General features: G+C 40.5%; 1 protein-coding gene across 2 annotated transcripts in view; it reads left to right on the forward strand.

The window, feature by feature from the left end:
- The window catches only part of CREB3L2 (cAMP responsive element binding protein 3 like 2), a 173,728-nt gene that overhangs the window by 130,304 nt on the left and 16,441 nt on the right, over positions 1–26,983 (forward strand). Inside the window, exons 4-8 of one of the 2 annotated variants that reach the window (XM_072652614.1) lie at positions 220–307; positions 5,937–6,112; positions 11,249–11,395; positions 15,443–15,501; positions 18,157–18,225. In XM_072652614.1, the coding sequence (XP_072508715.1) occupies positions 220–307; positions 5,937–6,112; positions 11,249–11,395; positions 15,443–15,501; positions 18,157–18,225 (539 nt within the window). Of the gene's footprint in view, positions 1–219; positions 308–5,933; positions 6,113–11,248; positions 11,396–15,442; positions 15,502–18,156; positions 18,226–26,983 lie in introns of both variants that reach the window. The other variant, XM_072652613.1, reaches the window with a different exon arrangement.

Consider the following 26,983-nt stretch of genomic DNA (forward strand, 5'->3'; position numbering starts at 1 on the left):
TAACTAGAATTGGGTTGATGTTACCTTTGTGTGTCCAAGGAGAAAGAGTTTGCTAAAGAAATTAGTAAGCAGCATAGTTTAGTAGAAACTGGGGTAGGGTGTCCCCAGATAAGAAAAAAAAAGTGGGATTAAACAGCTCTTCTATAGCTACACACCATGTCATTACTCTTTTATTTAAAAACAAACAACTCAAAAACTTGCTTGAAATTCTTTCTTTAGGTCAAGTCCCCAAGCCTGAAAATCCTTCCCAAGATTAAACTGGAGCCTCATGAAGTGGATCAGTTCTTAAACTTCTCTTCGAAGGAAGGTCTGTTGGTTCTCAGTGCTTTATTTGGGGTTGGATGCTGATGTTGCATAACAGTAGGGGAATAAGGGCATGTGGGAAGGGGAGGGACAATGTGTAAGATGCCTCATGTTGTGCTTCCTGTAGACCTGGCCTTGTGCAATAGATGTTTTTCTGAAGAGCTTCCTTTAAATCCCAGTTCTGAAAATCAAATCCCTTTTCACCATAGACTGACATGATCATTCCAGTAATATGTTCACTTTAATCTCTGGATTTTTTTCAGGGGTCAGTGACTTCTAATACCTTCACTTTGCCCTTTTCTGATTGCCAGGGCTGTGAGAATAGTTAATCCTCTGTAAAACATGAAAGCGTGAAGGTGAGAGAAGGCAAGAGTTTAGTTTTACTCTGACACACAGAACCTGGGAAGAGGAGTACAGTGAAAAGTTAGATTGGAGTTAGATCTTTCCATTTATCCTAGAGGCAGGAGGGGGCCAACAAAGTTTTTTGAGCACAGGAGTGTTGTGGTCAGATTATACATTAAGAAGGTTATTTTTGGCAATTTATGAAGGGTTAGAAGCAGGAAAACTAATTTCAGTCATTTTTCACTAGTGTTCACCTCTTTATGACCCTATTTGGGGTTTTCTTGGCAAAGATACTGGAGTGGTTTCTTTCTCAGCTTATTTTACAGATGAGAAAACTGAGCCAACTGGGGTTAAGTGACTTGCCCAGGGTCACACAGCCAGTAAGTGTCTGAGGCTGGATTTGAATTCATGAAAATGAGTTTTCCTTTCTAGGAAGATGAGTCTTCCAGGCCTAGCACTACCTAGCTGTCCAGGAAGACCAGTTAAGAGATGACTAACATTGGTCTTGGTAAGAGCTAATGAGGGCTATGGAAGTTTGGGTAGAGACAAGAAGGTAAATTCAAAAGATATTGTGGAGGTAAAATCAACAAAACTTGGGAACTGATTGGATATGCATTTTCTGAGCAGAGGGAAGAGACAAGGGTAATTCCAAGGTTTCAGGCTGGAGTGACTTGGAGGGGAGACCAAAATAAAGTAATTTCTCCCTCCAAACATCGCCACGCAGCCACAAAAGTGATTTGACCCGAGCACAGATAAATCTGACCACGTCAGTCCCTTACTTAGTAAACTCCCTCTGCAACCCAATACCAATAGAAGCAAAGATTAACATTGCTTTTTGATAAGTAAAGCCCTTTTTAACTTGACCCAACATAACTTTCTAGCTTTATTATATACATTTCTCCCCTCACGTTATGGTCCAGACCAACTAGCCTTCTTACTTTCCCTCATACACAAGACTTTTGTCTCAGCAGAGACACATGGCACTGATCATTCTCTGTGCCTGGAATGAGCTTTTCCCTCATATCTCTCTTAGAATCTTAGCTTTCATTCAAAATCTTATTTAAGTGCCACCTGCTACATGAAATGTTTGCTAATCCCCACCTACCCCCCAAGCTGCTAGTATCTGTCCCTTCAAACTAACCTTGTGTTTATTTTGTATGTAACTATATCTCCTAATAGAATACAACTTCCTTCAGGATGGGGACTGTTTCCCAAAACTTGGTGCAGTTCTTGACCCATAGTAGGCGTTTAGTAAATGCTTATTGTTTGCAAAGTTAGAAGGAGATACATACAGGTCTTGGTGAGAAGTTGATGCCTATTAGAAACACTCAGCTTCTAGGGGATGAGATCACTAAGGAAGAGAGTACAGAAAGAGAACAGAAGGCCAAAGACTTGAGACACAGCGTTACTTGGGGCTGGACAAGGTGACTGACAGACTTGGTCTAACTAGAGTTGGGTTGATGTTTACCTTTGTGTGTCCAAGGAGAAAGAGTGTGCTAAAGAAATTAGTAAGCAGCGTAGTTTAGTACAAAGACTTATAGACTTTGAGACTCAAGCTCAACCCTCCCATCCTCCTTTTGTGTGTTGTCTTTCCCCCTGTCAGAATATAAGCTTCCTGAGAACAGATTCTGTCTTTCTTTTTCTTATTTCTGTCCTGGGAGCTTAGCCCAGTGCCTGGCACATAGTGTGTACTTAAGAAATGTTTATTGAATTGAATGAAATTATATTATTCACTCTCTCACCTTGGGTGAGCTACTTGAGCCTGTTTCCTCATACATAAAATGAGATTTTATAATATTTGCATTCCGGTGCTCATAGCAGTATTAAATGAGATAATGTATGTAGAGAATGGTGTAAATCTTAAGGTACCATATAAATGAAAGTTGTTCCTTTTTTTATGAGGCCTGTGATTTCAGTGGCGTAAGGAACACTTGTTGAGAAAACTTCCTCTCTCCATATAAATGGACACCTTCCCTTTTCAATAATCTTAGAAGGCTGCTTGGGAATTGTGACTTGCCCAAAGTCACCCAGTCAGTATGTATCAGAGGCAGAGCTTGAACCCAGGGCTTCCTGCCTCCAAGGCTAGTGTTCCATCCACCATGTCATGGGCTGCTGAGCAACCATTTGCGGATATAGAGAGAGTTAAATTTTTGGGACAGCTAGGTGGCACAATGGATAGAGAGCTGGCCTGAGTTCAAATCTGGCTTCAGACTCTTACAAGATGTGTGAGCCTGGGACTTAACCCTATTTGCCACACTTTCCTAATCTGTAAAATGATCTGAAGAAGGAAATGGCAGAGCACTCCAGTATCTCTGCCAGGAAAATCCCAGATGATATCATAAAGAATGGGACATGACTGAAATGACTGAACAGCAAAAACTATGGGATCTGTGCACAGTAACAATAAAAATAATATAAGGTAGAATGGGAAAGGTGATATTTTAGGCAAGTTGTTTGACTCTTTCCAACAAATCTTGTTCCTCGAATTTGTTATGACACATAGATACATATCTTGTGGTAACTGATAATTCTGGTGTTTTGAAGAGGAGCATTTCCAAGATAAATAAAATGCATGTACTTCCTGATTACCCTGACCCGGTGGAAGATGATAAAGTAACTGACCACCTCTTCATGCCTTGGAGCTGCTTTCTAGTGACCCTCACCCAGGGGTGGGGAACCTGTAGCCCCAAGGCCACATATGACCTCAAGGCAGCAGGTTCCCCAGCCCTGTTCTGTCCTCTTTAGTAATCCAAGAGCTGTTTTCCTTTTCTAAAGAGGTTTAGAAACCTGATGCTGAACCACCTGGGGCCCAATGGATGGCTTTCACCCAATAGGAAACAGTGGACTCACATTTGGCCCACTTTTTCTGCTGCTTCCCTCTTTCCCTTTCTAAGGGAATAACCCTTTGAAGTGAGTGGAGTTTCTGTCTGGAAAGGTGAGCCACGCAGGAATGATTTTGATAGAGCCAAACTGGCTCTTGGCTGATTAGCCCAATACAAATTGAGTAGCATTGAAGGACAAATTCTAAAGAACTGGGTTAGGTCAGTGGATTCTTTGCTTTACATCACACAATCCTAGCTGTATTTATGATATTGTGAGAGTACTGAATAATGGGGAGATCTCTCAGCAGCCCCTAAGTTCTGACTAACCACTCTCTTTTCCTTCTTGAAAGGCACTGTAGGCAGGAATGTAGACTGACTGGAATAAAAGGGCATAGAATGTTGTAGAAGACCTTTTTAGGCTAATGGATATCCATGGGGGTCATTGCAAAGACATAAGCAGAGGAGACAAAGAGAGATGGGAAAATAGGGAGGTGGGGGAAGGATGGATAGATAAAGAAAAAGGGACAATAAAGAAAATAAGATAATTGGAGAGAAGACAAAAAAAATCTCAACAGTGATGAGGGGTAGAGAGAACAAAAGCTGCCTTGGGTGTACTTCAGGGAGGGTGCCAAAGACTCATAGCAGTTCACACTTCTAAAAATGATTGTGTGATAGGAAAAGCTGCTTCCTATGTGTAGAACTGCTCTCCCACCACTCAACAGTGTCCTTAGAAGTGGTCATGTGTCTCAGCAGCTGGTGTTTGACAAGATAGGGAGAACATTTTTAAATGCTCAATAAATTCCTCTTGAATGAATTGATAGATGAATGAATGGTGTGTCCCCATTGCACATAGCATAGAACCATGTTCATAAGTACTCAGTAAGTGTTTAGTAAATGAAAATACTCTGTATGGAGAAGTTGATGCTCATTATAATACACCCTTGGCATGTTCACTTAATGGTCTGGTTCTTATTGGGCATGTCAAACCCTTGCCCTTTTGTAAGTCTGACTTTCTCCCAATTCTTGCCTTAAATGTTTTAAATTTTGACTTTAGACTTTGAATTGTTGAATCTTTCAAAAATATTAAATATGTATTTTCCTTGCTAGCTAAGATTACCCATAATCCTTGAGGTTTTCCTTTAATTTTATCCTAATGTGTAGCTATCAAAACACATCTTATTTATGTGGTTTCCAAGAATCCCCCATTTTTAGGGTCTATAATTCAGGCTAATGGCTCTCTTTTACTGCTTTTGGGTTCATAACTAATTTGAGCTGGAAGGGACCTCAGAAGCCACTGATTCCACTCTACCTTTATTTTATAGATAAGGGAAGTAAAGCCCAGAGAAGTTAATCAACCCATGCAAGGTCACATGATGATGGTGATGATGATGATGATGATAACGATGACGATGACGACGACGACGACAGAGAGGCAGCATAGTATAATGGATGGAAAACTAGCCTTAGAGTCAGGAAAATCTGAGTTCAAACCCTACTTCTGATACATATTGGCAATTAGAAAAAAAACTGATAAATATGGAATTCATTGACCTGAGGAGCAGTTAATTTGCATGACAGGAAGCCTTTAGACAAGGATTACATAACTGTGTTTTAGACATATTTTAGAGGGGCTTTATAAGATCCATGAGATAGGGTTGGACTAAATAACTTCCCAGGTTCCTTCTAACTCTTTTAATTTAGCTTTTGCCACTGTTTTGGCAGAGGAAATTTCCAAGTCTGGACTCTAACTTCACGTCATGGTCCACTGGTTATCCTCCTCTGTCAGGCTGAGTTGTAGTTGCTTACAGGGTTTGGGGATATTGCTGTTTCCCTTGTAGCCTCAGCAGCTGCAGCATCAAATTCTGAAAAATGAATTTGAGGAAAGTAATCTTAGAATTGGCAGAAGAAGCTAGTTAAGCTTATTCTTTTATATTTCATTCACATTGGCAAAATTATTTCATATTTTTTTGTTCCTCATAATAGCCTTGACGGCATTATTGCAGTTCATAGACAGACCATAAGTCTTGGAATTGGGGGGACTTCAAATCCTGCTCCAGATACTTATTTGCAGTGTGACCTTAGGAAGGTCATTGTAACCACTCTGTACCTCATTTTCCTCATCTATAAAACTGGAATAGCAATAATAGTACATACTTCAGAGGATTGTCATGAGGGTTAAGATAAGATAGCTTGACAAATTTTTAAACACTATAGAAATGTTAGTGATGATGATGATGATGGTGATGATGAAGGAGGAGATGGACATCAGAGCTCAGAGAAAGATCATGGTCAAATATGCCTAGTGACTGATAAAGTAGAGGCTAGAGTCCAAGAAAAGAGCACCTTTAACCCTCTAGACACATTCACCTTTTTCCTACCTGACTCTGGGAGAACTGAAAAGGTTTTTTTCTACCTATCACTTTTCTTTTCTTTCCATGACAGAAACACCATTTTCTTTTCTTCCAGCAGTGGTGGAACACCTGCATCTACCCCCCACACCTCCCAGCAGTCATGGCAGTGATTCTGAGGGCAGCCAGAGCCCCAGCCCATCCCTGACACCATCCAGTCCCACCCAGGGCCCAGGGAAGGTGACATCTCGTTCAGCCTCAGCCCTCTCCAATTCCCCTCTCCTGACAGCACCTCATGTAAGTAGCAACCAGCTAACTTTGCATGTGAGTTTTCCTTATTTTTGTTCCTACTATCTTCACCAAATCAGACCTTCCTTAATATTTGTTTCTATACATTGTATAAGTGATAAACATGAGATTAAAAAAAGTTGGTATTTCAGTGATTTTAAAAGTATCTACCTCATGGAAAAAATTTTCACATAGAATTTTAAAGCTGAAAGGACCTTTAGGTTCATCTAGTTCAACTCTCTAATTTTACAGGTAAGGAAAGAACTGAGGTCCAGAGCAGTGAAGTGATTTACCCCCTTGCAGAGTGGCAGACTTGGAATTAGAACTCTGGTGTCTTGCTTTCAAGTCCACTGCTCTTTTTCCTACAATATTCTGTGTGAACAAAGTCAAGCCTTAAATTATATAAAAATCCCACTTCTGCTGGCCACCTAACCACAGTGTTGTTGTGAGCCAGGACTGAGGTAGCTTGAGGTAACCCCCACACCAACAACCAAGGCTGCTGTGAGCCAGGTTGCTATGGAACTGCCTCATAGTTTGAGTTAGCTTTGCCCCCTGGCAGATTGATCCAAATCCCAGTTGTAGGTCTGCTCGGTAAGGAAGTATATAAGGCCTTCTGTGTAGTTCCAAAAGGGAGCTTTTGACACCCCTATGGAAACTTCCTTGCCAACTGCTTTGGGGAGGAAGGAAGAGACCACATTTACCTGAAGGTCATTGAGTGTGTTTTTATTAAAAATAATTGTTTTTCCTAAAACTTTAGGATTTATTTCACTGGGATGGAGAAGCATTCTGAGGACACCCAATCTGGAAATCTTGGAGTCATTTTGGGTTTCCCCTGTCTTTTGTCTCCTATATTCAAATTGTTATTAAATCTTGTTTTGTTTTATAACTGCCCCCTTGGATTTACTCCTCCTTCATTCCTTCTCCTTCCTCTTTTTCCAGAATAAAATGGCCTCCCTCTTGGTCTTACTGCAACCATTCTAGGCAGTCTTTTTATACTCCATATCTCCATTCCCTGCTGCCTTTCCTTCCCACTGACAATATCTTAATATTGTTTTGTTTTGTTTTTGGATCAGACTGGTGGTTTCACTGGTATAAGTAATGCCCAGTAAACAAACAAATCAAAAATACCTTCATGCAAACAGATTTTCAATATACAGTCTTTGAGAGGTAGCTGGGGCACTAAGAGATCAAGGGGTTTGCCCAGAGTAACAAGGTCAGCATGTATCTGCGGTGGATTGAGTACCCCAGGGCTTCCTGATGTTGAGGCCTGTTCATTGCAGCATTCAACTTCACGCTGTGCTCAGCTTGAACACTTAATTATTGTCTAAGAAAGGCAGCATGTTGTGGATAGAGAATTGACCTCGGAGTCAGGAAGGGCTTCCTCTGAATCATGCTAGTGACCACCCTCCCATTGTGCTCCCAGGCAAGTAGGACTCTAAGTTACAAATGGGCTGCTGATCTGCCATGATTACGTAAGGAAGTGAGATCCCCACACTGATGAATCACAGGCCTAGGCCAGCAAACAACCCACACATGAACATATATATACAACATGTGTAGGAAATGTGTATGTGTGATTGTATTATATGCACATGCATATTCATATGTGTGTACATGGATATTTATGTATTTAAATCCAGGTATTTCATGTATATTTCATGCTTCCTAACCTATATTGTAAGCACCTTTGAGACAGAAAGCATGTTTTATACTTACGCAGCCTCCATAAGAGGGAAGTTAGCTAGCACAGTGGACAGAGCACCAGGTCTAATCAGGAAGACTCAAGTTCAAATGTGGCCCCAGACACAGGTGACCCTGGGCAAGTCACTTGCCCAGTTTGCCTCAGTTTCCTCATCTATAAAGTGAGCTAGAGAAGGAAATGACAACCCATTCCAGTATCTCTTGGCCAAGAAAATTCCAAATGGGGTCACAGAAGGTCAGACACAGCTGAAACGATTAACAACAGCAAATCTCCATAAAACCTGGCACAATATTGCAGCTCAATAAAAATTGAATTTTTTATTTTTAAAAACACTTTACTGAACAACAATTTGGTTATGCTACAAGCTAACTCAATCACTCAATCAAAAAGCATTTAAAAAAATTTTTATCAATCATCTTTATTGATAAAATTATATAATACACATTCCAAATATACATTTCAAGCTTCTGGATTACAAAATAATGCGAATGTGATGGAAACTTATTACACAAAATGAAACTCTATAAAACTCTAAGAATCTCAAAAAACACAATATATCTACGATGGTCAAGAGGAGAAAAATCACAACTTTATTTACAAAAATACTTATCAAATTTTTAAAAATAATAGCTGCCTCGAGATTACCACATACTAAATCTTAACTGTGCAGCTCATTTTATTTTCTTAAGTTATTTAAATTAGATAAAATAATTCAAGAAGCATTTATTAAGTGCCAACTGTGTGCCAGGCATTCTGCTAAGTTCAAGGGATACAAAAAGAGGGAAAAGACAGTCGTTGCTTCAAGTAGCTTACAATCTAATAGAGGAGACAATAAATAGGAGATAACTAACAGAGAGAAGACACTAGAATTGAGGGGTTGGGAAAGGCTTCCTGTTGAAGGTTGGATTTTAGTTTGGACTTAAAGGAAGCCAAGAAGATCAGTAGTCAGATCAGAGGTGAGAGAGAGTTCCAGGCATACACATCCACCAGAGAAAATGCTCCTAGAGCTAAGAGATGGAATATCTTGTCATTTTGGTGACTCAATGCACGATGGATTGGAGTGGGGAGGGAGTTGAGGCAAGCAGCCTCACCAGCAAGCTGTGGAAATAATTGAGGTATGAATGATGAGGGCTTGCATCAGAGCAGTGATAGTGTCAGAGAAGAGAAGGGAGTGTTTTGGAGAAATGTTGCAAAAGTAAAATTGACAGACTTTGACAACAGATTGCATAGGGGAGAGTGAGAGATAGTGAGGTGTTGAGGATAACTCCTAGGTTGTGACCCTGAGGGACTACAAGGGTAGTGTCACCTTTGAGAGTAATTGACAAAGTAGGTGGTGGGGAAGGTTTAGGGGGAAAGATCATGAAATCAGTTTTGGACATGTTGAGTTTAAAATGTCCATGGGTCATTGTGTCTGAGTTATGAGATTGAGGTCAGTAGAAAGGATAAAGCAGGAAAGATAGACATGATTACCACTAAAGAGATGTAAGTAAACCCACGAGAGCTGGTGAGATCACCAACTGAGTAGTATAGAGGGAAGAGAGAAGACGGCCCAGGACAGAAGTCTAACTTCATTTCCCAGTGTAGACACAGTAATACAGGCTAGAATTCTCTCACTCTTGCATACCTATAGCATCCCATGTTATGTTTGTATTCTGCTGAAAACAGATTGTACAGAGCACTTCTTGTCTAATATTTCTGGAAGTATTAAACTCAGAATGCCTATTGCACATCTGTGAACTATTCCTGAGGCTCATGCTACTCTGAAAGTAGCAGAAAACTTGCTAAATTCATCTTGCAAACATGCATGTGGAAAAATTCAATAGAACAGTCCCTTGCTTTTGTGTAGTGCATTTATGCTTTCCAACATGTGCTTTGCGCACCCATTATTTTGTTTGATTCACATAGCAACAAGACTGTAAAGTAGGGTGGGTATTATTGTCCCATTTATAGGTAAGGAAACTGAGGTTCAGAGAAAGTAAATGAATTGTCCTGGGTCTTTAAACTTCTAGTTCAGAGCCTTTACAAGGTTGCTATGCTACTGTTTCAACCCTCCTCTTCCCACCCCATCTCCTTCCCTCCTTCTCTTACCCCATCTCCTTCCTTCCTTCTCCCACTCTCTTTTTCCCACTCCATCTCCTTCCCTCCTTCTTCCACCCCATCTCCTTCCCTCCTGTTCTCTGACCCCTGTCCCCCAGCACCGAATGAGGAGTTTCAACTGAAACTATCGTTTGTCCAAAGTCTTGATAATTACTAGGAATTCTGGCTCTGCATAAGATTCTACTCCTTTATTTTTCCAAGATAGTAAAGGACCTTAAGTTTGTTGTATGAGAATTGATTAAAAGAACTGTACTAGCCTGGAGAAAGGAAGACTCAAGGAGAACATAGCTTTCTTCAAGTATCTTTTTTTAAAAAATTTTGTCCTTTTGGGGAAATATTCGTAAAATAATACGTTTTTAGAGTTGGAGAGGGGGGAGCATTAGAGTTCATCTTGTCCAACCTCCTGCTTTTATAGATAAAGAAGTGAAAGCCCAGTGAAGTTAAATGTTTTCTCCAAGGTCACACCAGGAAATAAAGGGCAGAGCAGGAATTCAGAGCTGGCTCTTCAGATTCTAAATCCCCAGTACTCTTCTGTACTTTATCAGTGATGGGGAAAGAAATGATCTTCTCATTCGGTCCCTTGGGTAGGATAAAGCCTGGTCTTTTTTCTGTTCAGTCCCTGAGACAAGCACCATCCTGAAATCAGTGGGGTGATTTTCTAGTAGGGCAAGAAATGATTACAGTCTGATTCTCACCACACAGACTGCGGGAGACGTAAGTCCTCAACTTCTTTCCTCCATGATGGGTGGTTTCCCATGCCTTCAGTTTTCTCCTGCCTGTCATATGGATAGCAACACATTCACATGTCAGCCACAGGGAGAAGCTGATTATTTTTTTCCACAGTGGTCACTAAATATTCCTTCAATTCAGTTCAACAGAGGCTCAATTAAGTATGTGATATGTTTTTAAGTGCTGGTACTCTCCAACTTTTTAATACCCACAGACAGGGACTGAGCTGGGTTGGCTTCTGTCTATTTGTAAACAGAAGATAAATCAATGCAAAGGAATGTAATTCTTCAATACATTGGGTCCTAAAAGGCACCATGAGGGAGGAAGGAGGTCCAAGCCCTACTTCCATTCAAGTACAGGCTCTGTACCCACTGAACACAAATAGGGGCCCATTCTGTTTTTAAAACTCTTCAAGTCTATTGATTATTAAGCACTTCCTAGCTCTAGGAACTGTACTAAATGTTGGAGATACACAGAAAAAGAAAAAAGCAGTTTCTGGTCTTGAGGAACTTGCAGTCTAATGGCAACATCCTTCACTTCCTTCGCTATTTCAAGAATATGGTTTTGTATTCTCAGTGATTTTTCTTTACCTCCTTTTTGTCTTTGGACCTATGCAGAAACTCCAGGGGTCAGGCCCCTTGATCCTGACGGAGGAGGAGAAGAGGACACTGATTGCTGAGGGGTACCCTATCCCCACCAAACTGCCCTTGACTAAAGCAGAGGAAAAGGCTCTGAAGAAAATCAGGAGGAAAATCAAGAACAAAGTGAGGTCCTGGGTTCAGGGTGGCACCAGGAATATGACTCTGTGGACACTAAGACATTTATATGTAGGGGACAGAATTGGTTCTTTCTATCTTCCCTTCTCTGATTGGTTTAGATGATAATATACATAATTAAAAGAATTCCAAACTGGATGGGTGGGTGGCCAGACTCAAAAGAGTCATTGTTAATGGTTCAGCATCAATGGGCTGGAGAACTCCAGGGAATGTTGATGGACCTGTGCCAAGTGACTTGGATAAAGGCATTAAAAAATATCTTAGTCAATCTGTGGGTGATGCGAATTAGGCAGAAATAACTAACTGGAGGACAGTCAGTATTGACAAGGCCCCATCGTTGGTCTGAATCTAACTAGCAGAAATTCAGTAGGGATAAAAAGTATACTTGGATTCAGTACAAGAAATCAGTTCCACAAATATATGACAGAGAGACATGTGGGGAGGGGCATTTGTTCTGAAAAGGATCTAGGGGTCTTAGTGAACTGAATGTGTGTCAGCAGTGTTATGTGGCAGCCAAAAATCTAATCCAATCTTGGGCTTCATTAGGAGGGACAGACTTCTGGGGACAGGGAGACAACAATACCACTGTACTCTGCTTATGTCAGGCTTCATCTGGAGTTTGCTTTTAGTTCAGGTCACCACAGCTTATGGACATTGATAAGCTAGAAAGTGTCCAGTTGCAAGCAACCAAGAGAGTAAAGGGCATTAAGTTTGTCCTGTGAGAATCAATTAAAGGAACTGGGCTAGCCTGGAGAAAGGAAGACTCAAGGGGCACATGATAGCTTTCTTCAAATATCTTCCTGTGAAAGAAGGAATAAACTCATTCTGTTTGGTCCCAAGAGGGCAGAACCAGGAGCAAAGGTGGAAATTGCAAAGAGACTGATTTAGGCTTATTGTTGAGAAAAACCTCCCACCAGTGAAGAGAATCCATCCAAAAGTGGAGAGGTAGCAAGTTCCCCTTCCTTGGAGGACTTGCAGGAGAGGCTGGATGACTACTTGTTGAGTATATTATAATGAGGATTGCTTTTGTGCGGGAGCTAGACAAGATGGCTACTGAAGTCCCTTCCATCTCTTAAATTCTGGAATTTCATGACTGTGACACCATCTTCTCACCCTGGTTAGCAGACCAACCCTTGACCTGAATGGTCTCATTACTCCTTCCAGGGGTGATTCCATGAGGAGCAAAGTCATCACTCTATATGATCACTGTCTGGTAGTCTTTTCTCCATTCACACCCCATCCTTCCTCTTGACTTATCCTCAGAAAGCTCTTTAGTGCTGGGGATTCCCACTGAGACTCAGTAGTGCACATGAAGGAAAAAGCTCAGGCAGAGGAGAAACTGCAAAGGAAGAAAACAGACAAAGGAAGGAGGAGAAGAAAGACATGCTGATGGTGAGGAGAAGGGGTTAAGAGGAGGCTGAAAATTCTTCTCCCCTAGCTTTGCTAGAGAGAATTTAGCCATATCAGAGAGGATAGTAGAGAGCATCTTTTGGAGGAGTAGGAAAGAAACAGGATTGAAAAGGAAAGAGCAGGATGTAAAGCCTCTTTAGCCAGGAGTCTCTTCACATGGGACCTCATCCAGAAGGTTTCAAAATAGCTTTTTCAGGGGTTAAAGGTGAAGGACTTAAGGTAGATCTCACTCTCTAGTTTGAAACTCATTAACCGAGTATGCATACAACATAAACACACAATCTCCATACTCATTCACATGGCTATAAAAGCTCAGTAGTATATAAATTTGAAATTCTCAGCCTCTATGAATAAATCACTTTATTGTTCTTCTTAAACATCTTTATGTTTAATTGCAATTTTAAAATGTTTTATTTTTATGTACGAATTTAATAAGTTCATGTCCCGTCAACAGAAGCCTGTCTATGTTAAACGTGAGCATATAAAAATGTTATTAAACTTGGCTGCTAAGGAAAAGGTTTAATGAGTAAGCTGAAGCAAAGATAATGACCTTGAATTTGGAAAGCTTTGGACATAGGCTATAAAGACAGAATTATAGCCCAAGATAGGTGAGGAAATAGTCAAAAGGAACACCTAGCTATTTTAAGTTATTTCAGATCTTCAGGCCCAAAGGAATCTTAGAGGAGCCTGAATGTGGTATCAGAAACATCGTCTGTGATCTTTGAGAAATGATGAAGAGTAGATGGTGGGAAACTATTATGTGGATTTTTTAATGAAGCCAAAAGGGTAGATTCTAGAAACTGTAAACTAAGCTTTCTGATATAAACCCCAACTAAATTCTTAAATGGTTTACTAAGCAAATTGTCCATGAGTATTTGCGAAAGGAGCTAACATGGGGTTAATAAGAACAAGTCACTTCAAACTGGCTTCATAATTTATTGATAAATGGGGAAGGGTCTTGAGGAGGGAGAATGGAGAGAAGTATAACCTCACACTTTTACATTCATCACTACAGGAAAATTCATTGTGAGAGTTCCTCTGAGGGAGATCAGCAACTTGGGTTTAGCTTATTGTCTTAATTACCTGGACAGAGAGGTGAATTTGACATTGGGGCTCACATGTTGTCACAAGCAGAATTGTAATCCAGTTTTGCCTGGCTCCAAGACCAGCCTTCTATTCAGTCCATCTCACCGACTCTCATTGATAGATGTGCTAGACTAGAAACTTTGTAGGCATCTTTAAGGCATCTTCATTTCAGTAACTTTTTTTAATAAGTTGCTTATAAAATCTCTGTAGGCAAATGCTCAAATGTAGGAAGTGTCCCAGTATTGATAAATGGGTTTGCAGCCAGTTGGATAACCATATTTATGGTGCATTGGTTATTGGTAGTATGTCAACCTGGAAGGAGATTCCCTATACTCCACTGGAATACCGCAATAACTAATCGTTTAGCCAGTGGCTTGGGTAAGGACATAAAATATTCATGCACTCTTTCAACAAATATTTATTGAAACACCAAATTTTTAAGTGAAAATAAAGAAATGATAACTAATGTAGTGACAGTCTATGAACTCAAGCCAAAGCTAACAAGATGGGGTTTAGCAGAAATGAATGTAAAGATATGAATTTAGGTGCGCAAAATACAGGAGAGAGACCTGACTTGATTTCAGTTTATACAAAAAGAAATCTGGAGGTTTCAGTTCCCCACAAACTTAATATCAGCTAACAGTGATCCTAAAATGTTTACATAATAGGCCACATTAACAGAAGTCTAGTGTCCAGATCACAAGATACTTCTGGGCTAATCAGCTCATACCTGTAGAGCCAGGTACAATTTTGGATGTGTCATTTTAAAAGGGACATTAATGAATGAGAATGGGGAGAGGAAAATAATAGTTGTCAATCTGAAAACCATGTAATTCAAGGAACAATTAAGAATCTGGCCATTCTTAGCCCAGAAAAGAGTAATCCAAGAGAAGAAATGATCATTGCTTTCTCATGTCTGAAAGGATATAATTTTGGTACTGTAGAAGGCAGAACAAGACCAGTTCAACAAATCATGTATTTCATACCTGCTGTATTTCATTACACCAGGTCCTTGGAGGATTAAGATAAGACACAGCGATATGAGACCAAATGGGTGGAAACTATAGAAAATTAAGAGCCTTCCTTGGATCAAAAGCACTATGGTACAGTGGGAAGAGCATTGAGCTTAGACTCATGGGACCTGAGCTAGAATCCCACCTCTTATTTACAGCAAGTGTAGTCTGGGATAAATCACTTTGTTTGAGCCTGAGTTTCCTCAACTATGAAACTAAGGGGTTTGGACTGGATGCTTTAGTAATGACTCATAGGAGAAGGAGATAAACCCAGGTCTCCTTAATTCTGAATTCAGCACTTTAACTGTTATACCACCCTGGTAGCTAGGAAAATTGTGTGAGAAACGGGTTAGGGGTGAATGAGTAGAGGCAAGGCCAGTAGCCATTGAAGTGTGATATTGAGTTAAGAGCTCGAATAATCTCCTTGTTTATGACATATAACTGCCTTCCATATATAGTATTGATCCAGTCATGGGCTCGGAAACTCATACCTTATATTTTGTGGGTTTTTTTTCTTCTGTCTTAGATTTCTGCCCAGGAAAGTAGGAGAAAGAAGAAAGAATATATGGACAGTTTAGAGAAAAAGTAAGTCTACCCTGACAAAACAGGTCTTCTCACTAACAGTGATTGGGATGGGGAGGAAGCCTGTATTTGGGGTTTCTATTCTAGGGACTCTTGGTACTCTTTGGGTTGCTGTCTCTGAAGCTTCTCGCATGGTTAGCTGTGCTTTGCCTGACGCCTAGTGGTAGTTTGGAAAGGAAGCAAAATACTATTCAGACAAAAAGCAGAAATGCAGTCAAGTTTTCCCTTCATGCGTCTTCTAACCAAGTCTCTCCAAGTCGTTGAAAACTTCCTCCCCAACAGGCATGAACAAAAAAGCCACAAAAGCCTGTATTTCTTAATTCATTAGATGAATGGTCTCCCTAGTTAGAATGTAAGCCTCAGTGTTTGACCCGTGGTAGGCGCTGATTGTAGATTTGCTGATTTATTGAACTCATCAAGATAGGTACTTCCACTAGTAAGTCTGCTCATAACCCATCCCTGCCCTCTCACCTTATATGATTCATGTCCTTAGCTTGCTATCAGCCCTCCATAACCACTCCACTCAGTGCCGGGGCTCTTCCTCTAGTTCTCATAACATGAAATGTGTAGGAGAGGAGCAAATGGGCCATCAGCTAGTTAGCCTTCATTTTCGCAACATAATTAGTTCATCTCCCTTTGGTCTATCTGTACATATATCTTGGATTGGTGCTGTGCAGGGGAAATAAGGTGAGTCCAAAATTGAACAGAAGGAGAGCCAGTTAGATCTTTTTTTGTTTTCTTTAAGAAAAATCAGTGCTTTTAATGATTTCATTACTCCCTGAAACAAAGGTCCATCTTTTTAATGGCACCACTCTGGTAATGCTGTATAATGGTGAGTCATGGAATACTATAGTCTCTGAAGAATTATAGCTGAGGGTCACTGAAAGGGCACTGAGAGTTGCAAAATAGGTGTGAGAAGGCCATAGTGTATTGCCAAACAAAAATTGTGGAAAGAAGCAGCATAAATGGTGTCAGAATGATATATATCTGGAAAAGAAGGTGGCCCATTTAAAAATCCATCACTTTGGCTATATAAGGTCTGTTATTTTACCTGACCCCATTGGTACCATCATCACATATAGACTCACAGAATGTTGGAAGTACTACTATAGGTAGCAGGAAAATCAGAAATTGACTCATAAAGTGACAACATCATTCTTGATTTGTTTTCCTCTCTAAGTTCTTACTCTGGGTGAGTGGTCATTGGTAAAATAGCATTAATATGCTTTCTTCTTGTGAAAATTAGGAACATCTATGTGGTAAGGTGTGGAGGTCATGGCTAGAGTAAATAAGTTATGCATAACGGATATCGACAGTTTCACTTATAAAGTATATTTTTTGTTCTGCTTTGCATATGTAAGTGTTCTCTTTTTTTGATGTTTGTTAAATTGAAGATAAGAAAAAAAAAAGAAATAACATCTAGTCTCTATTGGCCCTAAAGAGTTATTTCTTTAGCTAATTAGATAAACTGAAGGTTTTACTCTAGATCCTGGAAAGAAACCATTACATATTCCCAGAAATAAGACTGGTTCTGTTGGTCCTGGTTAGTTCTTGGTATTTCTGTTAAAAACTGGCATTCCTGAAGCACATTAATACACTGTTGATGGAGCTATGATTTGGTCCAAACATTTAGGAAAACAATTATGGAAAAAAAGCCACTAGACTACTCGTATTCTTTGACTCAGAAATCCTACAATTCAGCTCAATTCAAGTTCACATATATGCAAAAATATTTATAACAACACTATTCTGTAGTAAAAGAAATTGGGAACAATGTTGGGCTCCCATCAAATTGAGGGAAACTGAATATATTGTAGTCTGTGGATGTCATGGGATGTTACTGATCTATAAGAAATGATAAATATAGGGAATTCAGAGAAGCATGGAATGACTTACATGAACTGATGGGGAGTGAATTAACGAGAACCAGGAGAACAATGTACATGATGAAGAAAATGCTGAAAAGGAGCTGAAGTCTGATTCATTGTGATGGCCAGTGTTGGAGAACAGACAATGAAAACATATTCATTTCCCTCTGTGAAAGGTGGAGAACTATAGATGCAGAAAGGTTGAATGCACTGGGTCATATGTGGTCTCTGGTTTGCTTACTTTTACTTACATTTTTTTTCTTCTATATTATCAGGTTCAGTGAGGGCAATATTTTAGATGACAACAACGTAAAAACAAAATCAATAAATCTTTACTTAAAAACCATGAAATGTACAATAATTGTTTTCTTTAAACTTTTTAGGATACAATTTTAGAAAAAAATAAAGGAGTCTTCCCATTGGCTAATTTAGGTGCTACTGGTTTAATGATGGGCTGCCTCATCCCCTTCATTGTGTCTTCCCTATTTAAGTCTGGGATTCAGCTATATGTGAATGCCTTTTTCCAATTTCTTTAAGAGTGTATATTTCTTCTATGCGAAGGCTCTCAGTGCTCTGTGATATCTTATGCCCTCAGTGTATTCTACTTGTCTTCTTGCTTTGGGCAGAGGTATACTCATTTATCTCTCCCATTTTTGAATCTGACCAAGCTATCTCCCTGGTGAGATAGTAGGAGCGAGCAGTTGCCCTCCCTTCTTAACAGACAGGACAACTCGGCTTAGTTTTCCCTATAATAACTATTCTTGCCCTTCTGCTTCTTTCTCCTCTGCAGGGTAGAGTCTTGTTCAAATGAAAATATGGAGCTAAGGAAGAAGGTGGAGGTCCTAGAGAATACTAACAGGTAAGAAGCAGCTGAAGGTATAGCAGAGTTATTCACCAGGGAGAAGGTAGGGAAAAAAGAATAGGCCTAAATGAAAAGGAAAGATAGAGATCTTGCTTGGGAATAGAGTAGGAAAAAGAAGGTCCAGACTGTTGTTGTCTGCCCACCATAGCTGGGACTCAAGATCTCCAAGTCAGACAGAGCAGCCTACAGAGAGAGCCTAGCTAAGCTCTTTGTTAGAGGCAGTCACAAGAGCTTGGACTGGGCAAGACTTATGAAGAAAAAGCATGGGAAAAAATGGAGGCAACTTGGATTTCCTTTAATGTCTTTTGAGTTCGTGAGTGGGGAGTGTGACACTAGTCTTCTCACTATAACCCAGCTTTTGTAATAGGATATTCTACCAAAGAGGCAAGAAGAGCTTTTGTTGTTTCTGGGGGTAGTTTTCCTTGACTGAGCTCCTAAATATACTCATTTTAAAGCATTGTCATGTGTGTGTATTCATTATCCATCCATTTACCATTGACTTAGCACATTCCGTGTAGAAGCTGGGTTTCTTAGTTCCTAAGAGACAAAGTGCTATTAGCATTTTGACATTGATAGCGTATTGTGACAGTCATATTAGGAAAAATAAAAATAAATCAATTTTTCTTTAAATCCTATACTGTGGTCAAAAGCAAGAAAAACACTTATCCTCTTATAACTTTTATAACTTATAACTTCTTATAACGACACTGGCACCATACTGTGTATATGGCAGATAAATACTTGTTGAATGAATTAACCAATGAAGCCATTGACATTGGATTTGGAGTCAGAAAACTGGAGTTGGAATTTCAGTTTTGTCACTTACTGACACTGAGCATCATTTAGCCCTTCTGTGCCTCAGTTTCTTTATGTATAAAATAAGAATAATAATACTTGCACCCTGTGCCAACAGAGTTACAATCAAATGAGATAAGGTATATCAAACTTTTTGTAAGCCTATATTGTAATAATAACGAGCCTATATGTGGTGCTTTAAGGTTTACAAATACATCATTTAATCAAATCCAGCCTCAAACACTGACTAGCTATGTGACTCTGGGCAAGTCACTTAACTTCTGTTTGCCTCAGTTTCCTGAAATGTAAAATGAGGATAATATCCCCTTTCTCACAGGAACTTTTTAAGGATCCCTCTTTCTCGCCTCTCCCTCTCCTCCCTCCCTCTCCCTCTCTCTCTCTCTCTCTCTCTCTCTCTCTCTCTCTCTCTCTCTCTCTCTCTCCCCTCTCCCTCTCTCCCTCTCTCCCTCTCTCCCTCCCTCCCCCACCCTCCCTTCCTTCCTCTCTCTCCTTTTCCCCTTCCTTCCCTTGCCTTATCTCTCCCTCCCACATATATGGTTTTAACATATAAGCCAAATTGTTCCTCTCAGATAAATCCAGTGTAGAAAAGGGAAAAGTTCATTTAAAAAAAAAAAGAATTCTCCAATTTCTTCTGAATTTTAATCATTGCCAGGTACCATTGTTTAATCATCCCTCTTGCCACATGGGGGCGGAAGGAGTGAAGCTATGAGTTATGCACTGTCACCCAGGGCTAAGGAGGTTGCTTTCGGCCTGGATCTTGGTTCAGACATAAGATCACAGGACTTGGAGGTGGAAGGTACCTATAAAGATTACGTAGTACAACCTCTTTACGCAACGCCCTTCTGTTATAAGTGAGGAAACACAGAGGTTGAGACTTGCCCAGGATTACATGGGTAATACTCATAGTTAATAATAATAGGGATAGGGCTTGAACCTGAGATTTCATTGGTACAGTCAGTCAGGCAATAAGGATTTTTAAGCACTCACTTAGCACTGTGCTAGGCATTGAGGATACAAAGAAAAACAAAAGACAGTCTTTGCTCTCAAGGAGCTTATACAGGCTAATGGAACTCCCAGTGAGGAAACTCGCTCTACCAACACTGATAGAGAATCTTGGCTACAATTTAGTCTTAAAGAACTACTTGGAGCACTTTGAGGTTAATTGACCTGCCGTGGTCACAGAGCCAGTGTGTGTCAGAGATGAGACTTTAACCCGGGTCTTCCTGGATGTGAAGCCTACTCTCTTACTGCTGTGCTATGCTGCTTACGTAGCACTTTGAAATTTACACAGAAGTTTTCTCACAGTGGCCCTGTAAAATAGGAAGTACAAAAATACTCTCCCCATTTTATAGATAAGGTCACTGAGGCTCTTCAGTTAATGTCCTGAATTAGTCAAAGTGGGAAGCAAGCATTTGCCCCCAAGACTTCTGACTTAAAATCAAAGAGTCAGTTAGGTTCATGCAGTAGATAAGAGTTCTGGGCCTGGAGTCAGGAAGATTTGAATTCAGATCCTGCCTTAGTCATTAACTAACTGTGTGACCCTGGGCTACCTCTCTGGGCCTCCAATTTGAACCTGTTAGCCTCTAAATTCCCTTCCTGCTTTAAATCGATACTCCTCTGACCCAGGTTCTTTTTTGATTTCTCTGCATTCATCAAGAATGGCAGTGATTCCATCTTCTCAGGCTATGACTCCATGTTATTACTGTGTGGGGAAGGCTAATTGACCCGTTATAATCCAGCATTCTTCCTATCACTGTTTTCCAAAACAGAAAGATACAGTGGCAAGAGGACTGGCTCTGGGGTTGAGGAACCTGAGTTTGAATGCTAGTTCTGCCCCTTGACTACCTGTGTGACTCTGGTTGGGCAAATCACTTAACTCTGGATCCTCAGTTTCCTCATATGTAAAGTAAGGGTGGTTGGAATAGATGAACACTAAGATCCCTTCCAGCTCCAAAGACACAATTCTATGAGTTAACATAGAAACAAAATTAACAGAAAGTATGATTTAGCTTAGGGAGTTACTAGAATTTTGGATAGGAAGTCAATCGAGATTTTCTTTCTAACTTGTTCCTGACTCATGTAATCTTGTACAACCCAAACATCTCTTATTTTTTCATCTGTATCCCTAAAATGATTGTATGTGGGCTTCTCTCAGCACCAAAGGATTCTCTTAAGTATATGGAATTAGGGTCAGCTTTGGCAAAAGTGAGAAGTAAGGAAATCTTTTCTCTGGAGTTTCTCCATCTCCTTTCATGATGCTTCCCTCCTTACCTTGAGTGCCTTCTACCTCAAATGCCTGGTTCCCAAATAACCTGTATCCCACTCCAGGTTTCCCTCCTCATTTCCCCAAGCACCTTTTCTTAATCCCTTCTCACATGAAAACTTACCTGTCCTGATAAATAATGTCTCTTAACATGTTAGTGGCTGAGCAGGTGTCAGCCACTAACTCGTTTTTTTTTGTTTTTTTTTAAGGTGAGTTGGGGCTCTGTCCAACATGTGACTTCATTGGTAGATACCAATTTCATTTTCAACTCCTAATGGGGGGAAATGTGGATTGAGATCCTGCTTCTGACACATACTGTCTTTGAGAACCTGGACAGGCCACTTCTCCTCCGTAGACCTCAGGTTTCTCTACTGTAAAATGGGGATAATAATAGCACCCAACTTCCAAGGCTGTTGATCAAATGAGATAATATTTATAAAGTGTTTAGCACAGTGCCTGGCAAGCAGTAAGTGCTCAATACATGCTTGTTCCTTCCTCTCATCCCATCTGGTGTGTTCCTGAGAGAGAGGGGAATAGTAAGAAGATAGAAGGGGAAAGAGGCAGGGAAACAAGAGGCGGGTGAGGTCTGCGGGTCCTATATAACAGGAAGGGGGATAGAGGATAGGCCAGAAGTGAGACCAGGGGTTTCAAGGTCCAGTGAGCAACCAAACCTGCCAAGGACCTCACCCTCAAGTTGAAAATTCGTGTTGAGAATACTAAGTCAACCATTTTTCCGGTGTATGTTGCTGTTGTGTTGGGCCCAGCTGCTGCCGAGCGTGTTGATTCCTGCCCGGGTGAGAGCAAACTTCCCAGCTAAGCTCGAGCGATGTGGGTAATCCCAGAAAACTGGAAGAAGATGAGTGAGGAGGAGGAAGGAAGGGGAGAGGAGGGAGCTTTCTAAGCCCTCTGTTCCAGGCCCCAGAGCAGCTTCCCTCTGCAGACAGTGTGAAATCACATTCACACCTCTTCTGCTGAGGTGATCCACTAATTGAATGTCATCAGGGAATGTGTAAGATGGGAGTGAGGTGGTTCCTGCAGGTCCTCTCCCCCTTCTTTAAGATTGTGCATTTTCTCCTGAAATTATGTTGGCAAGGTTTGAGCTTTGTTTCTACTCCTGTCCTGCCTTGAAGTCATTCAATTCTATGAACTCTTCGTTCAGAGTCACCTCCATCCTCGAAGCTCCCCTGCCCCCCCTTCCCTTTTTGAAACAACCTCCTTTCCACGAGAGGTTCCTTTTTCTATTCTCATTTTCTCCCTTTTGTCTATTCCTCCTCCTCTGCCTCCTCCCTTCCTTTTTTATGCACACCAGCTGGCCGATTTCTGCTTTTCCTACTTCTGTTACCTTCTTTAGCTCTCTACCTATATATCTTGATTTGCTCCCGTTTCACTATGTGGCCAGAATCTGAGCAGTCAGCTCTCTCCAGCTCTAATCTGTCAGCTCACAATGTAAGCCCTGGAAGGGCAATTATCTAGGGAGTCCAGTCCAGCCAGCTTATTTTAAAGTTGGGGAAGCCAGGTCTGAGAGGTACAATGACTTTCCTGAAGTCCCACAGCTTAATTAATGGCTGAGCTAGGACTAGATCTTCATTTCCCTGATTGCCAGTAGAGGCCTATTCTCACTATATCCTCCTGCCTCTCTGAACTCAGTCAAGGGGATGTGGCATCAGAGGCCCTAGGTTCAAATCCTGGTTCTTGTGGTCCTGGCTCCGGCAAATCCCTTTACTGATCTGGGCTTCAGTTCTCTTCCTCTGAGGAAGTTGTGTTTGATCTCTAAATTCCCCTCTAGATCTAAATCTACATAGCTATGTATTGTTATCTCTTTTACTCTCCTGTATCAGCAAGCTCCCCCACACTCGGGAGGGCCTGCTGTACACGTTCTTAGATCTGCTTTTCTAAAAGGAAAGCAGCTTTTGAGGGGTCAACAAACACTTTAATCAAGTACATGTATCATTCATTTAGTTTAGGGGAAAAAGTCAGCACCCTGAACTTCAGAGAAAATACAGAGAAACAAAGATCCACAGACAAGGTTTCCAACTGTCTGACCATAAGCCATACATACGTAGTTACCAGAGAGAGAAGCACCAACATCTGGGTTTTCAACGCAAGGGGGAGAGGGGGCTCCTTGGCATTGCCCCAGAGTCTCCTCTGGCCAAACAAACATTTCTAATGAGAAAACTCCAAAGTAAACCTCACCTCAGAGTGTTTATACACGTTTCAGAGCCAGAGGGCATCACAAGAACAAGTACCTCATTAGAAATTAACAAAAGGTGTGGGCCTCCCGGAAGGGCACTTCCCTTAATGGGCAGGCCCATCCCTGAGTGGGGAAGATCTTTACCTCTCATTAGCATTACATCTCTTACTCTCCAATTACTTGAACACTGATTCACCACTTCTTTCTACACTACCATTCTTCCCAGTGTATCCCCCATTCCATAGCCTGCTTAGAAGTTTTTCTAGGACCAATAACCTTTCCTAGCTTCTTAATTTGTTGTCAGAAATGATTGTTTAGCTTTTATGCCTTTGTCCACACCACTCTCCCTACTCAAAATATAATTTCAGTGCCACTCTTTTTAGTGAACCCGTGTTGATCTGAGAGAACAGTCCTGGGGGTGAGAGCCAGTGGGAGCTCTGAATTCTGGTCCCAACTGCCCCATGAACTTGGTTGTATGATCTTGGGTGAGGTGCTTACCTTCCCTAGACATTGGTTTCTTCATCTGTAAAATGAGTGGGTCAGAATAAATGATGCCAAGGATCCCTTCTCTCTTTGGAGTTTCTAAAACTCAACCTGGACTCCTTTTGTCCTTTCTAATGTGATATAATGAACATAGTGCTCTACTCAGATTCACAAAGACCTTCTCGTTTTGCTTCTATTTTCTCTGTAAAGAAGAATGATCTTTACACTGGAAATGATACAACAAAAAGTAATTAATAGAAAGCTGATACCCAAGATAGGAATGGAGATAGTTAGAAAGCACACCTACCTGCACTTAATGAATTCAAGTCACCTCACCCAGATAAACTAAGTCCATGTGTCCTGAAAGAATTAACAGATATGTGGACAGAAGTGTTGTTAGTAAATATTTGAAAGATCATGGAAAATGAGAGACACCACAAGACTGAGGAAGGGCAAATGTTGACCTAACTTTCCAATAAAAGAAAGAGACCTGAGTCTGCCAATCATATATGTGTGAGCTTGACTTGGATTCACGGGAAAATTCTTGAAAGGATGGAAAGCTAGTCTGGCTTCATCAAGAATGGATCATGCTGGTCTAACCTCATTTCTCTTTGAATTTCTCAGGATTATTAAACTAGTAGATGAAGAGCCTTATGGACATAGTTTACCTAGATTTTAGTAAGGTCTTTGATAAAGGTATCTCATATTATTCTTGTGGAGAAGAGGAGAAATTTGGATTAGTCATCTCAAACTCAAATGGCTGGGGCGGAGGAGGAGGCACTAAACTATACATAGGATCCCTGCAGGCTGCATATTAACTTAAGAAACCACATATTAGCATTATCTATGTCCAATTATATGTTATTAATTTTGTTAAATATTTCCCAATTACATTTTAATTTGTCTTGGGTCCAGTGTTTGGCACCCCTAGATTAGATGGTAATAAAATCAGTTAGACGTAGAACAGATTGGATGGCCGTGCTTAATTGTTAATGCTTTAATGTCAGCATGGCAAGAGGTCTCCAGATAAGTATGCTAGGTATCTATACTTGGCCCTGTTCTATTTAGCAATTTTATTGATGACTTGGATAAAGGCATAAATGTATGCTCATCAGATTTACAGGTGATACAAATCTGGTAGGATATGTAATGTGCTGGATGATAAAATCACTATCCAAAAGAATCTTGATAGGGTAGAATATTGGGCTGAATCTATGAAATTCAGTAGAGATAATGCAAAGTCTTGGATTTGGGTACCGAGAAGTCTTGATGGGGAAGGAATGAACAGACAGCATTTGTTCTGAAGATACTCAGGGGTTTTAGTGAACTGCAAGCCCAAAATGAATGAGCAATAGGGTGTGACAGCTAAAAAAGTTAACGCAATGTTGGGCAGCACTAGGAGAGCCAGAGTTTCCAGGAAAAGAGAGGCAATAATCTCACCACCCCTCCTTCTGTCAGACATGTGGAGTGTTGTGCACAAGGAAGGGACATTGCTAAGCAGGAGAATGTCCGCAGAGGGCACCCAGGATAATGAAGGCTTTGAGTTCATGGCATATGAGGAACAATTGCAGGTACAGGGAATGTTTATCCTGGGGAAAAGATTGAGAGGGAACACGATGACTGTCTTCAGGTTTGGCAGGTTGTTAAATGAAGGGGAAATTTTGCTTGATCTCAGAGGGCTGAACCGGGAGCAATGGGTGGGAATTAGTTATAAAGAGGCCAGTTTAGGAAAATGTTCTTAGAATTTGAACCGCCCAAAAGTGGAATGCTGAAAGAGGTGGTGGATTTTCCCTCGTTAGAAGTCTGCAAGCAAAGGCTTGGATGATCTATTGTGAATATTCTTTTGTATATGAGCTGGACTAGATGGTCTCTGATTCTGTCATTCTTAGCCTTAGACATTTACTGAACTATGATTATGGGCAAGTCACATAACCTCTCTGAGCCTCAGTTTCCCCATTCTACATATGGGAATAAGAATACTTTTTAAGTATCTTACAGGATTATTGTAAGGTTCAAAAGCATAATGTTATATCAAGCTTTTTGGAAACCTTAAGGCAATATGTAAATATCAATTATTTAATTACTCTTCCTACCGTTCATCTCCACTTCTTTCTATCCTCTGAGCACTAATCCAACCATTTTCTTTACCTTCCCTTAGCTTCCTCTTTTTGTGGTTTCATACTATAGTCAGTTTGCATGGGCTTTATATGTATTTTTATACTGCTTCTCATGTATAAGGTCTAGTATCCTCTCTCAGATTGTATATCCCTTATCTTTTCTCTGACTTCCACCTCCCTAGAGGTTTTGCATACAATTCTATATCCTGATGGCGATCTTTGGCTATACCCTTCTGATCTCATCTCATCCCATAGCTTTCTCCTCTCTCAGCTCCCTAGCTTTACATCTTGCCTAGAGAGAAGACAGTAAATTGTGGACCTTTAGGTGGGAATGTGTTTGACTTGGAGGCTTGTTAGGTACTAGAATGAATTTCCTGAAGAAGAGATGGGCATCACGGAGTGTAATCTGGTGGGAAAGCAAGAAATTCTGTGACTCTAAGCAAAAATGTCAGCATTTTTATTTCTCTTTACCCTTTGTTAATTGCAAAATAAACAGATCTCCAGCTGTGGAGGGTCTATATGGGTGATATTTATATCTAGGAAGGGAAGACTATGTCTGTGCTTTCTACTTGAACACCATTGTCCCTTGAGTAATTAATCCTAAACAAGCCAAGTAAATGTGCTGTCAATATTCTTCTTTTTGATGAGAGATATTGATAAGCTAGAGTCAGATCAGAGGAAGCAAAGGGATTATGATGGAAAAGGGACTGAAAAACATGCCATGTAAGAAAAAAAGTGAGGACCTAGGAATCTTTAACCTGGAGAATAATTAGGTTCTGGGCACGATAGCTAGCTTTCAAATATTTGAAGAACTGTTTTGCGGAATAGAGATTGCCTTTGTTCCATTTGTCACCAGAGAATTAAGGGACAGAATTTAGGACATAT

The sequence above is a fragment of the Notamacropus eugenii genome, chromosome 3, assembly GCF_028372415.1.
Source record: "Notamacropus eugenii isolate mMacEug1 chromosome 3, mMacEug1.pri_v2, whole genome shotgun sequence".
NCBI lineage: Eukaryota > Metazoa > Chordata > Mammalia > Diprotodontia > Macropodidae > Notamacropus > Notamacropus eugenii.